The following is a 14,721-nucleotide window of genomic DNA, read 5'->3' on the forward strand; positions in this document are numbered from 1 at the left end:
AGGCTGAACAGGCTGGGGCTGTTTTCCCTGGAGCGTCGGAGACTAAGGGGTGACCTTATAGAGGTTTACAAAATCATGAGGGGCATGGATAGGGTAAATAGACAAAGTCTTTTCCTGGGGTTGGGGAGGGCATAGGTTTAGGGTGAGAGGGGAAAGATATAAAAGAGACCTAAGGGGCAACGTTTTCACACAGAGGGTGGTACGTGTATGGAATGAGCTGCCAGAGGAAGTGGTGGAAGCTGGTACAATTGCAACATTTAAGAGGCATTTGGATGGGTATATGAATAGGAAGGGTTTGGAGGGATATGGGCCGGGTGCTGGCAGGTGGGACTAGATTGGGTTGGGATATCTGGTCGGCATGGACGGGTTGGACTGAAGGGTCTGTTTCCATGCTGTACATCTCCATGACTCTATGACTCTATCAGGTGGCATAGATTGAAGGTAAGAAATCGAAGGCCAAAAGGAACATTGAGGAAAAGTTATTTCACCCAGATAGTGGTAGTAATCTGAAACTCATTCCCTGAATGGGAGGTTGAGTCTGAAACTCTCATAATATTTTAGCAGTAATTAAATATTCATTGCATTCACAAGCTTCCAGGGCTATGGTTCAAGAGCTGGAAAAAGGGAATCATGTAGTCAGATCTTTGTTGACCAGCTTGGACACGAATGGCCAAATGGCTTCATTCTGTGTTGCAAAGATCTATGAACAAAATAATCTCGACCACATGACCTACTACTATTGGATTGTATCAAACAGCATGTCATTTTAGCTGTTTGTGCTGGCCAGACTGTACTCAACCAGGGTATACTTACAACACTCAGAAGATAATATATAACGTTAGATGCAATCTTGTGATTGGACACAACTTGCTGAACAATCCCAAGTGTGCTAAGAATTACTCTAACAACCAAGTTAAATATTAACAGTTGGTCTTGTAGTATGCTTGCTTGCTAGGTTTACATATATTCATAAGCAAGGGTCTTTTCTCTGCAGGAAAAGGAAATGTAACAAAGTGCTGTGAGTGGTTGAACATTAAGTACTTTTGGGACAATACCTCCTGGTGCATTCCCATGGCAATGCCTTAACCGCCAGAGTTGACTTACCAACCAATAAGCACCCTTTTTACCAATGCATTATGAATAGGAAGGGTTTGAAGGGACATGGGCCAGGTGCTGGTAGGTGGGACCCGGGTTGAGATGTCTGGTCAGCATGGACGGGTTGGACCGAAGTGTCTGTTTCCATGCTGTACATCTCAATGACTCTATGAATGAAAACTCCCTTTGAAAATTGGCATTTTTGCTTATCATCTAGGGTACAAGATGAAAAGCTTTAATGAAATGTGACTTTATCAGCAATACTCAAATTCTGTACTATCAACTATACCCTGACCTTCATTAATAAATCGGGCTGGATGTCTCTAGCTGAGTTTTTATTTTTCTAATGGCCTGTTCTTTTCTTCTGAACATTTTGAGTTGTTTCTTTGTAATCTCCCATTTTTAAAGGGATCACTGCACTTTTAATCTATTTACCAGTCAAACTTAACCAGCTTCACCACCCACTCCCCATATCTACATCATTTCAGATTAAAGATCCTTGTTTGAAATTAGATTAGACTACTTTCAAAGTTAATATGGAATTTACTTGTATGATGATTATTCTTTCCTCAATGGCTCTTTTATTGATTAGTTAACCCTGCCTTAATTTGCAGTATTAGATTTGAAGGAGATTTATCCCTATTTGGTTGCACAATGTATTTTTCAAAGATACTGTCATAAAAGCATTCAATAAATTCAAACTCATCTGCCAGATCACCTTTGCCAATTGATCTATCTAGTCTTTATGAAGAAAAAAGTTTCTCACAATGATTACGTTGCTTTTTTTTAAAGATGCAATATAGTGCTTGATGATCTTCCAAAGAACAAAGAACAGTACATCACAGGAAAAGGCTGTTCAGTCCACCAAGATTTCACCCACACATGATGCCTTTCTAAATTAAAAACCTTTTGCCTGTATGCGGTCCATATCCCTCTATTCCCTGCCTATTCATATATCTGTCAAAATGCCTCTTCGATGATACTATTGTGTCTGTCTCCATTACCTCCTCTGGGACTGCATTCCGGACACAGTCATTATTAGCCTGTTGCTAATAAGTTAATATTTTTCCAAATGCGAGTAAATTCCATCCTGATTAATCTTTTCCAATAATACCCTTAATTACTGGCCTGTAATTGCGCAGATTATCCCTGTTGCTCTTCTTAAATGAGAGGAACAATGTTGGGATTTCTCCAGTCCTGTGGGAGTTCACCTGTGACTAAACAGGATTCAAAGATTTCATACAAGGTACATGCAATTTCCTCACCTGCCCCAACAGCATTCTGGGATAGATCCTATCTGGTCCTGGGGACTTGTCTACCTTAATGCTTTTCAAAACACTCTACACTTCCTCCTTTTTTATATTGAGCACTAGAATATCCCTCAGCGTGCACCATACTCTTCTCCTTTGTCAATGCCGATACAATTCATTAAGCACCTAAACCACTTCCTCCAGCTCAATGCATAAACTCCTTCCTTTGTCTTTCATTGGACCTATCCTTTCCCTAGCTACCATCTTGCTTCTTATACAGTATATGCACAAAATGCTTTAGGATTTTCATTAATTCTGTTTTCCAAAGTAATTTCACGGCTACTTTTAGCCCTCCTAAATCCTTGCTTGCGTATACCTTTTTGACCAAGCTCTCAATTTCTCTTGTCATCCAAGATGTTCCTAATTGCCACGCATGCTGATTCTACTACTACCTGGACTTCCACGCCCAACTCTTTCACACTATCCTCTATGCCTCTCCGAGGTAACCAATTGCACCCAAACTAAATAGTCAGAGCCTTGCTGTCATATTTTGTGATGTGGCCAAATTGTGAGAAAGACCATTTATTTCTCCCCCTAAAACATTACCCACTCTAACACTGTCCCAACTTACCTGGAGTTGCAGCACTCCACCGTCTCTTTGTTACTTCTCAACTTAATTATTTTGACAGAGTTTTCAACTCTGTAATATTGAGATGATCCAAAATGCTTCCTGTGTCCGAACTTGCACCAAATTCTTGTCTTTTCATTGCTCTGTATTTTCTCACCTAAAACATTTCCTAATTAAACTACACCTCAATTTTCAAAATCTCAATCTCGCTTGCAAACCCATAATGGTCTCACCCCACCCTATGTCTGTAATCTTCTTCAGTCTCACAACCCCTTCAGTCATCTAATTGCAGGTATTTGAGCACTCCCCTATTTTAATCAGTTTACCACAGACGGTCATTTCTCCATGTGCGTGTGCGTTCAGCTGTGGATTTTAGTCCCTAAACTGCTCCACTTCCCTACCCCGCATTTTCCGTCTTTAAGATACCCCTTGAAATCTGCATCTTTGCTGAAGCTTTTGCTGACTTGCCTGGTCTGTCCTCATATGGCCCAGGATCGCAATATGTTGATCATTTCAAGTTGATAATCACAAGTGATTGGGTGAAATTTTGTTGTAATGTCAAGTATCTCAATTGTGGGACGAGAAGTGAGAGTGATTTCTGCTCGTAGGTAGGACCACTAACCATTTGCAATGACATAACACTTTATCTGCTGCACATTAATAGTTTAAGAGCACATGCGAACCATTTTGATTCATTTCCTAAAACCGTTTTCAAAAATCCCCCAAAATAATAGAAACAAAACGGAATATGGTGGAAATACTCAGCAGGTATTCTAGGGAGACAGGAACAGTGTTAACAGCAAGAATTTTCCAAGTTAGGTTTGAAGGTAGTCCAGCCAGCAAAGGTTTATAAAATGTATCCACCTTGGTTCCTTACTGCTTTTGCTTTTTTGTACTTTTGTCAATGGTGCACCACAGACCTGGCCACAACTACTAAGCAGTGGCAGAAATTGAGATTTACAGTGAGATCTGTGTGCCCACCACAGGGTGTCGAAATCTCAACAACGAAAGGAGGAGGCTACATAACCACAATTGGAGACCATGTTACAAATGAAGGGGATTTTCAATGACAGCAAGTGGAAAGGCTGCTGTACTCCCATCTCTCATCTCATCTACTTCATGTGGAATTCCCAGAAAGACTGCCTCTGAACACTATGAGCCACTCCACAGATGCTGATAGTTATTGTGTGCTTCTCTGTTACATGTGTCACAGCTGTCCTTCCCCTGGTCGCACGTCGGACACTATTCACGTCCATTGCAAGTGCACCAAGTTGCCCTGAATTTCTTTCTCTGAAATCCACTGGGGTCCAGACATAGCAGTGGTTTTGATAACAGCTTGTGGCAAAATATGGCTCAGATTTTCTAGTTGATGACCATGCGTCAGAATGGAGAAAAGATAGTGATGTAAAACGTTTTCATCAAGATAGGAGGTTTGGTCTAGGTTGCAGAGGATGGGCAAAAGAACAAAGGGAAAGGAAGGTCTGTAATAAGGTGAAAAGCATAAATATTACTTTATATATATAAAACCAAGTGTGAACAGCAGGAAAATATCACTAAGGTAGACAATACATTGAAGAGGCAAACTCAATATGCTCCGGCTTGACAATTGGTAGTACTCTTTAGCAGTCGGTAGTTAAGTAGTTTCGCTATTTGGTTCAACCAGTGTAATTCAAAGAAATTCTTATTTTAATGAGCAAAATTAGAGCACATGGGAAGTAGACTGGAATGGATTGATAGCTGTAAAATGGACAGAAAAAAAAGTGTGAATAAATGGCAAACTTTCAGGGATTGCAGCCTCTGAGTAGTGGGGTGTTGCAAAGATCAGTGCTTGGGCCAACTTTTCACAAAGAGAACAATGTGTGGATTAGATGTAATATTTCCAAGTTCGCAGTGAACAGAAAACTAGGTGGGAGTGCGAGTTGCGAGGAGGATACAAAGACGTTTCAAGGGGATTTGAAGAGACTAAGTGAGTGGGCATAATTTTGTCAGATAACATATAATGTAGAGAAATGTGAGTTTAACCAGTTAGGCAGGAAAATCAAAATACAGAATATCTCTTACTGGTGAGGAGGTGGGAAATGTTGAACTTCAAAGGGACTTGGATATCCTTGTTCATGAGTCACTAAAAGTTAACATGAAGGAACAGCAAGCAATTAAGAAGGGAAATGGTATGTTGACCTTTACTATAAGAGGATTTGAGAATATAAGTATTCTTACTGCAGTTATATAGAGCCTTGTTGAAACCAGACATGAAGTATTTCCTGCATTTTTGGTTTCCTTACCAGACGATTTGTGGGATGGAAGGACTGTCCTTTGAGGAAAGATTAAATAGGTTACTATTTTCTCAGGAGTTTTCAACAATGAAGGAAACCTCATTCAAATATGCAAGTTCTTAGAGGGATCAACAGGACAGATGCAGGATGTTTCCTCTGGCTAAAGCACCCAGAAACAGAGGACATAGTCTCAGATTAAGAAGGGAGGCCATTGGACTGAGTTGAGGGGGAATTTCTTCACTCAGAGGGTGAATCTTTGGAATTCTCTAGCCCAGAGAGCTGTGGAGGCTCAGTCATTGAACATATTTAAGACTGAGATTGATGGATTTCTAAACATTAAAAGCATTTAAAAAATGACGACAATTCAAGAAAATGGTGTTGAAATAAAAGATCAGTCTCATCTCATTGAATGGCGGAGCAGACTTGAAGGACTGAATGTCCTAATCCTCGTCTAATTCCTTATGTTTTTATGGTGACAGACTTTCTAAAGGGAACTCCTTTATATTTGTGTTATAAATAGATGAAAGATAAGAATGGGAAATGTTAGTTTGGAATAAACATTTCAGGAGGCACCTCTTCTTTAAAGTCATTGGAAAAGGCTCAAAAATTAAACCCATCTTAAAACACCCAGACAAATGTTATGTGTCCTATATCCTTTTAATTAGTATAGTATATCTTGAGAACCCGATGGAGGTACCATGATGTTTTCACTATGTGACAATGCACCATATTTGTCCTCATCCCTCAGAACCATGCATCAGGATGCTAGAGTATTGTTCAGGGTCATCTACTGAAGTTAGAACATAGAACATAGAAAAGTACAGCACAGAACACGCCCTTCAGCCTATGATGTACCGAGGATTAATCCTAATGTAAAATCCTAATGTGTGGGTGGCATGGTGGCACAATGGTTAGCACTGTTGCCTCACAGCGCCAGAGACCTGGGTTTAATTCCCGCCTCAGGCAACTGTCTGTGTGGAGTTTGCACATTCTCCCCATGTCTGCGTGGGTTTCCTCCGGGTGCTCCGGTTTCCTTCCACAGTCCAAAGATGCGCAGGTTAGGTGAATTGTCCATGCTAAATTGCCCATAGGTTAGGTGCGTTAGTCAGAGGGAAATTGGTCTGGGTGGTTTACTCTTCGGAGGGTCGATGTGGACTTGTTGGGCCGAAGGGCCTGTTTCCACACCAAGTAATCTAATCTAATCTAAAAAAAAGAAAATAACTTTACCTACACACCCCTCAATTCACTGCTGTCCATGTACATGTCCAGCAGGCACTTAAATGTCCCCAGTGACCCTGCTTCCACCACCACCACTGGCAATGCATTCCATGCATTCACAATTCTCTGCATAAAGAACCTACCTCTGACGTCTCCTCTATACCTTCCTCCTAATATCTTAAAACTATGACCCTTCGTCCCGTCAATCCTGCCCTGGGGAAAGGTCTCTGGCTATTGACTTTATTCATGCCTCTCATTACCTTGTACACCTCAATCAGGTCACCTCTCTTCCTCCTTCTCTCCATAGAGAAAAGTCCAAGCTTAGTCAACCTTTCTTCATAAGACAAGCCCTCCAGTTCAGGCAGTATCCTGGTAAACCTTCTTTGCACCCCCTCCAAAACCTCTGTATCTTTCCTACAGTAGGTCAACCAGAACTGGACACAATATTTCAAGTGTGGTCTCACCAGGGACTTGTACAGCTGGAGCAAAACCTCGCAGCTCTTAAACTCGATCCCGCTGTTAATGAAGGCCAAAACACCATATGCTTTCTTAACAACCGTATCCACTTGACTGGCAACTTTGAGGGATCTATGTACTTGAACACCAAGATCCCTCTGTTCCTCCAGACTGCCAAGAATCCTGTCTTTAATCCTATATTCAGCATACAAGTTCGACCTTCCAAAATGCATCACTTCGCATTTATCCAGGTTGAACTTCATCTACCATTTCTCAGCCCAGCTCTGCAACCTGTCTATGTCACACTGCAGCCTGTAATAGCCCACAATACTATCAACGGCGCCTACAACCTTTGTGTTGTCTGCAAATTTACTAACCCAACCCTCAATCTCCTCACCCAAGTCATTTATAAAAACTACAGAAAGCAGAGGCCCAAGAACAGAGTGCTATAGGACACCACTCAACACTGACCTCCAGGCAGAATACTTTCCATCTACAACCACTCTCTGCTTTCTGTCAGCCAACCAATTCTGAATCCAGATAGCCAAATCTTCCTGTATCCCATACTTCCTGACTTTATGAATGAGCCTACCATGAGGAACCCTGTCAAATGCCTTGCTGAAGTCCATATACACCACATCTACTGCTCGACTTTCGTCGACCTGTCTTGACACCTCCTCGAAGAATTCAATAAGATTAGTCAGGCACGACCTGTCCCTCACAAAGCCATGCTGACTGCCTTTAATCACACTATGCTTTTCTAAATAGTCATAAATCCTATCCCTCAGAATTCTTTCCAAACCCTTGCTGACCACAGACATAAGACTGACTGGTCTATAATTGCCAGGGATTTCCCTATTACCCTTCTTGAAAAGAGGAACATTCACTTCCTTCCAATCCTCCAGTATGACTCCTGTGGAGAGTGAGGAAGCAAGGATCTCCACCAGCGACTTAGCAACCTCCTTTCTTGCTTCGCGGACCAACCTAGGATAAATCTGGGGATTTATCAATTTTAATGTTCGCCAAAATTTCCAACACATTAACTTCATCAATCTTGGTCTGTCCAATCTCATATCCCAGCTCCTCAAAGTTCTCATTCACAACAAGTTCCATTTCCTTGGTGAAAACTGAGGCAAAAACCTCATTTAGGGCTTCCCCTGTCTGCTCAGACTCCATACACAAGTTCCATATGCTAACCCTGATCAGCCCTACTTTCTCCCTGATCATTCTCTTATTCTTCACGCATGAGTAAAATGCCTTTGGGTTCTATCTAATCCTTCCTGCCAAGCCTTTCTCGTGCCTCCTCCTGGCTCTCCTCAGTCCATTTCTGAGTTCCTTTCTAGCAAGCCTGTAATCCTCGAAAGCTGTGCTAGATCATTGCTTCCTCCACGTTACGTAAGCTGCCTTCTTCCTTTTGACGATAAAGCTCCTCTGTTCTCGTCATCCACAGCTCCAAAATCTTACACCTTCTTACCTGTCTCAGAGGAACAAATTCGTGCATCGCTCGCAACAACTGCTCCTTAAACAATCTGCTGTTCCCTTTCTGTGGAACAATTACTCTCAGGCTGTACTTCCTAACTCCTGTCTGACAGTGTCATAATTTCCTTTTCCCCAATTAAATTTCTTCCCTTGGTGACTGCACCTTTCCCTCTCCAAGTCTATGGTAAATGTGAGGCAGTTGTGGTCACTGTCACCAAAGTGTTCTCCCACCACGAGATCAGACATCTGTCCTGGCTCATTGCCGAACACCAAATCCAAAATGGCCTCTCCCCTCGTCGGCCTGTCTACATACTGAGTAAGGAAACCCACTTGAACACACCTGACAAAACGGCTCCATCCAAACCATCTGCACTAAGGAGGTTCCAGTCGATATTGGGAAAGTTGAAGTCACCCTTAACAACAACCATGCTACATCTGCATTTTTCCAAAACCTGCCGGCTTATCAGTTCTTAAATCTCTCTACTGCTATTAGTGAGACTGGAGAAAACCCCCAATTGGGTGGCTGTTCCCTTGCTGTTCCTAACTTCCACCCATACTGACTCAGTAGGCAAACCTTCCTCAACAACCTTAGTTTCTGTAGCTGCGATGCACTCTCTAATTAGCAATGCTGCATTCCCTCCTCTTTTTCCACTCTAGCAACCCATTCCTGCCACTGTGAAACCCACGTCTCCGTTACAGCCACAACATCATCGCCCCAAGTACTTGTTCATGCTCTAAGTTCATCACTCTTATTTCTGACACTCCTTGCGTTAAAGCAGACACACTTTAACTGATCCCTTTGTTTCATCACGTGAGAAACCTTCCCAATAGGTTCACTACATCCTGTCACTGCCCCACCTACAACTACCCCCCTCTCAGATATGTCGCTCTAATTCCCACCCGCTTGTGGTTTATGATTCCAGTAACATTTCACAGACAGATGGGGCAATAGATATGAAGTCACTGTATTAACTGAGTTAGAGCAACCAATGTATAATTTTGTTTTAGATGCTCACATAATTCTACAATGTATTCAAGCAAGAGTTTCAGGAATCATTGTAGTCTGTTGTGCATTGCAATAACATCATAAAGCAGGTAACTTCCAGCTTCTGGAATTTGAAGTTGTTGACAATGAAGAGGGGTAGATTCAACTGTGTCCTAGTAACATGTGGATGGTCTGCAAGGAGGGAAGGTCTAGAATGGGTGGCCAGAGAAAGGAGAACATACTTTATAGTCCTGTGGTTTCAATAAATTACAGCCAATTCACCAGATAAAAACTATCTCATAAACACCCTCACACCCACACACTGTCCAACAAATTGCACAGTGAAATGAATGTCTACAGTTACCATGTTATCGTTCAAAATCCCAAAAGCTGAAAGCACAGGCAGAAATTAACGCAAACCTCCAAGTGTTCAAATATGCTTTTGGTTTAAAAAATATAACTTGTACTAAAACCAGCCAATGATTCGAATCATTGTGAGTACTTCTTACTATTGTATCCATCCACTTGTGTCAGCTAACTTACTTTCTCAAGTTCTTCAAGCTGTGTGTACAGTTTCTCTATTGCAATGACAGAAGGTGCTGAGCCCCTTTTGTGATTGGAAATAAGCTTATTGTCCCAAAGGCTGGACAGCAATTTCCATCACATTCTTCAGGCCCACTGGTGCAGAGTACTGCATAAAGAAAATGGCCACTTTGAATGGTTATAAGAGAAAAAAAGTTATTTTCCTAAAGACAAGAGTTCAAAGAATCCAGTGATTAGAAAGGGTTCATACGTAAAAAGCTGCCCCACAGGCACATTTTTGCTACTCTCAGGAAGATAGAAGAATTGGTAAGGAAACTACATTCAGGATGAAATATTTATAACTGTGAGTTGTATTATAATATTAAAATGTGGACTTCTGACCAGTAAAATATTATCACAAAGGAAACTTGCAAGTTTAGGTTTTCTTACAATCAATGATGTCCAAAACTTACTAGAAATTGACAGTTATATTAATCAAAAATAAGAGAGGTCAGTATTTCATGATAAATTAATATTAATCAAAGCCAAACTTGAAACACAGAATAGGATGAACCCTGTTTTAATTGAGAGGTTTCCCTATATGTAAAAAATTAGTTTGGCTGTTGTGCAGCATTTCTTAAGATGACTGCTCTTGCTGACTCCTCTACAGTCTGAACCATTATCTTTAAGGAGTTTCTTTCATTGGTCTCCAACAGTCTTGTTCTCTTAACCCACACTTCACTCAAAGCAAACTTCCACAGATACATCCAACACGTTGGCATCCTTCTAACTACTTACATCGAGAAGGCTGCTGTACTTTCAGATTTTTTTTGGTTACTATTGCCTGCTGTTCTAAAGCTGACCACATTACATGAGAAGTATTTAGATAAAGGTTTGGCTTGTTAGACACTTTCTGTTAACTCTCGTTGACTGAATGATTTTCTCTCCATGTCAGTGCTCTGTCTTGCAGGCAGATTTGCCAGCAGTAGAAACCTGCCATTGCTTTTCTTTCTCTTGTGACCTCAATAGCGATATACTATGTAACATGCTGCAAGAACCTTTTGCAAATCCTGGCCAGTCTGTCTGTAGCAGTTCCCACAATCTGAATCCATACATTATTCCATCTATATTATGATATTTTTCACCCATATACACAATGATGTCATTAGCCACAGGCCAGCATCTATCCTTACGCTTTTCATGATCCTTCAAATAATGCTAAGTTAGCAAAGAGGGAAGAAATTATAAGAATAGCAGAATACCTGACATTCAAGGACATTATTCTATGCTTATGGTCACAGAGCAGGAGACAAAGAGTCAACTTATACAAAGGGAAAGTGGATGTAAAAGAGTCATAAGCAAGAAAGATATAGACAGCTATAAGAGAAAATGTGGAATGGCAGAGAGATGGAGGAAACTGAAAGATTCAAACGCTGAAAGAGTGAGGTATAAAATTGAAAGGTGAACAATGCTCCAGTTATAGGAAGAAAGTGCTAAAATGCTTTTACAATAATATAAATTATAATAATATAATATAATTGAAAAGGAAGCAATTTCAAGTCTGTAATCTAATTACAAGATTGAAATAACAATTAATAAGCAAATGAGTTCTACTCTCATAGTTTATCATCAAATGTATTCTCTATTTTGGAGATGCTATGAGAACATGGGAGGGTGAATAGGCATTAATCATAAAATGGTGCAGTTTGCTGAACAGAGACTTTTCTCCCATTCATACGCTCTACATGAATCTTATTAAAATGCAATTTCTTACTTAATTGTATTTATGGAAGTGTTGATTTGATTTCAGAAATGAGTTATCAAGTACAGTAATATAATATAAAATGGTAATATTGTCTTCATTACCTGAGCCAGTAGAAGCTGGGGACTTGCTACGTCGGGAAGGCCCAGGGTTCTTAGTGGTAATGTTTCGTGCTGTAGCACCACCACCTGCACCAGGAACTTTAGTGTATGAAGTAGACTTAACAACTCGACATTCTGTGGGTGCAAAAGAAAGGAAGTTTTTTTCAGAAAGTTAGACAATCAAAAATATGTTTTGCTCTGGAACTTAAAACATACCTCAACAATAATGTACATTTTCATAATTCATGATATTTCAGAAAGCTGTAGAGAACAATTCACACATTGGAGAATAAATTGACAATACCATTATAATGGACAATATCAATATCAGGGAAATGAGTATATAGAATGAAATGAAGCGCTGAGGAGAAAAGTATGGATGAGCATTAAAGTTGTGGCAGACTTTTTATAGCAAGGAGGAGGTAATAGAGGCATTATCAGGGAAAGATTTGTTTACATAATGCTACTTCAAACAGCTCAATGTATTTAGATTAAAATACAATGTCTACAAGTGTCTGTTCTAATTTGCCATTCACATGTGACCCCTACCAAGAAGCACACACACTGTAGGCAGGCATCTTAGGCTTTAATGAAGTTCTCATAAGGATCACATTGCTGTCATACACTGAAAACATGGTGTCAGAAGTGGTGAACGTCCAGAGCTCAAACAAAATGCACAGCTGCAGAGCTGAGCTGCCACTGAGAAAGAAAATAAAACAAAGATCATCATGAAAATGCTGATCAGGAGAAAATGGCTGCAGCTTCTCCCCTTTCAGTTCCTCTTCCATTTACTGGGGATATGGAAAAAAAAACTGAAATTCTTCACTGGGCAAGGCAGAATTATAAAATATCTACAGATTTGTTGAGCAAACCAGAATAAGTACAAGTTGCTATATTTTTAACACTGTTAGGAAGAGATGCTTTCAAAATATATTCCACCTTGAATCACTCTGTAGCGCAGAAAAAATATGAATCAGTAATTTTTAACATTTTGAAGAAACTCATAGAGCTCTAAGTGAAAGCTAGGAATGAATGATATCTATTCAAAACTAGTGAACAAAGTGAAAGAGTCCATTAATCAAAATATGATATTAGTGACATTGCTTGTAGAAACTTATGAATTTACACAATTAAGGAATAAACTAATGAAAGCCAGGATTGTTTTGGGCATAAGGGATCCAAAGTGAAACCATACCTCATGATAGAAAACACAAGTTCAGCCCCTCAAGCCTGCTCCACCACTTAACACAATCACGGTTGATCTCACCTTAGCCTCAAGTCCACTCTCACCCACTATCCATAATCCTTTAATCCATTCCTAAAGGAAAGTCTATCTAACTCCTCCATAATCAGTGTCCTGGTGTCCACCGCACTCTGAGGTAATGAATTCTACAGCTTTGCAATCCTTTGGATGAAGTAATTCCTCCTCTTCTCTATTTTAAAACTGCCACCCCTTAGCCAAAAATTATGATCCCTCATTTTAGATTGCCTCACAAGGGGAAGCACTGACTGTATGTCGACTTTGTCAATCCTCTTTACCTTAAATACCTCAATTAGAGCTCCTCTCATTCTTCTAATTTCTAGCGAACATAGGCACAAACTGCTCCATCTCTCCTCATTTGGCTTGTTTACACACAGGAGAGCAATTGACCTGTGTATAAGTACTGTGGAGCATATTCATGGCAGAAGGAAAACAGGTCTTGGTATTATGCTGACAGATACACCAGGCTCACAGGGTGGAATAATCACAAACAAAGAGCTGAATGTAAACATTACGGAAAACATCTTGCAAAAGAAAATAATAAGTCCACAGCAATCCAACATCAGAAATAGAACAGCAACCCCAAATAACACAGGAATGACACTCCTTCACAAAAGAACATCATGCAGTTGAACAATCAATGACAAATGCACACTTACCATTAAGAGACCAACACGGTTTGTGTGTGCAATGCATATGCAGAGACTGAAGGAAATAATGAACTGCTAAGGCATGAGAACAGTAATGTAGGCAGTTGGTAACTTAGCTGCATTATTTTCTTTTTATGTATAAATGTGGAATTTTTGGAAAAAAATGAAACCATGCACATATCCTGATCTAGCATGCCATGTCATGTGTCCTTTGCCATGACCCACATTGTCAGCTGACATCGTAAGCTTCACTTCAATAAAGTCCCTGTGTTGAACACTTTGCTGTGCTGAATATTCAAACACACACGGTAGTGAAGGGGATTCTTCAATGCCATCAATGCTGGGGAGGCAGGAGGCAATGACACTGTCTAGTAACATGGAAATCAAAAGAAATCTGTATGTTGCAGTTTTAAACTGCATTATGTGAGAAGAAATGTTTCATCCAAAGAATTTAGGATGAAGTTCCAAAAATTAGGAGGGTTGATGTTTGATTAACAACCATTCGATCATGGGAAAAAAAACAGCATGGGAAAATGGAATAAATCAGACTCAGAGACATTTGAGCAAAGATATAAGACGCAATATTAATTCAGGACATGCGGGGGTAAGACATTTTTCCATTAGACATAATACATATGAGAAGTAAAGGCCATTCAGCCCATCAAACCTCTTTGTCATAGAGTCATAGAGATGTACAGCATGGAAACAGACCCTTCGGTCCAACCCGTCCATATATCCCAACCCAATCTTATCCCACCTGCCAAAACTCAGCCCATATCCCTCCAAACCCTTCCTATTCATATACCCATCCAAATGCCTCTTAAATGTTGCAATTGTACCAGCCTCCACCACATCCTCTGGCAGCTCATTCCATACACTTACCACCCTCTGTGTGAAAAAGTTGCCCCTTAGGTCTCTTTTATATCTTTCCCCTCTCACCCTAAACCTATGCCCTCTAGTTCTGGACTTCCCGACCCCAGGGAAAAGATTTTGCCTATTTACCCTATCCATGCCCCTCAATTTTGTAAACCTCTATAAGGT

The 14,721-nt window shown here is 40.4% G+C and overlaps 1 protein-coding gene across 4 annotated transcripts in view; it reads right to left on the reverse strand.

Moving 5' to 3' along the window:
* The window catches only part of dclk1a (doublecortin-like kinase 1a), a 345,606-nt gene that overhangs the window by 137,973 nt on the left and 192,912 nt on the right, over positions 1 to 14,721 (reverse strand). For all 4 annotated transcript variants that reach the window (XM_043692070.1, XM_043692072.1, XM_043692071.1 and 1 more), the window contains exon 5: positions 11,773 to 11,904. In XM_043692070.1, the coding sequence (XP_043548005.1) occupies positions 11,773 to 11,904 (132 nt within the window). The remainder of the gene's footprint in view (positions 1 to 11,772; positions 11,905 to 14,721) is intronic.

The sequence above is a fragment of the Chiloscyllium plagiosum genome, chromosome 6 (assembly GCF_004010195.1).
Source record: "Chiloscyllium plagiosum isolate BGI_BamShark_2017 chromosome 6, ASM401019v2, whole genome shotgun sequence".
NCBI lineage: Eukaryota > Metazoa > Chordata > Chondrichthyes > Orectolobiformes > Hemiscylliidae > Chiloscyllium > Chiloscyllium plagiosum.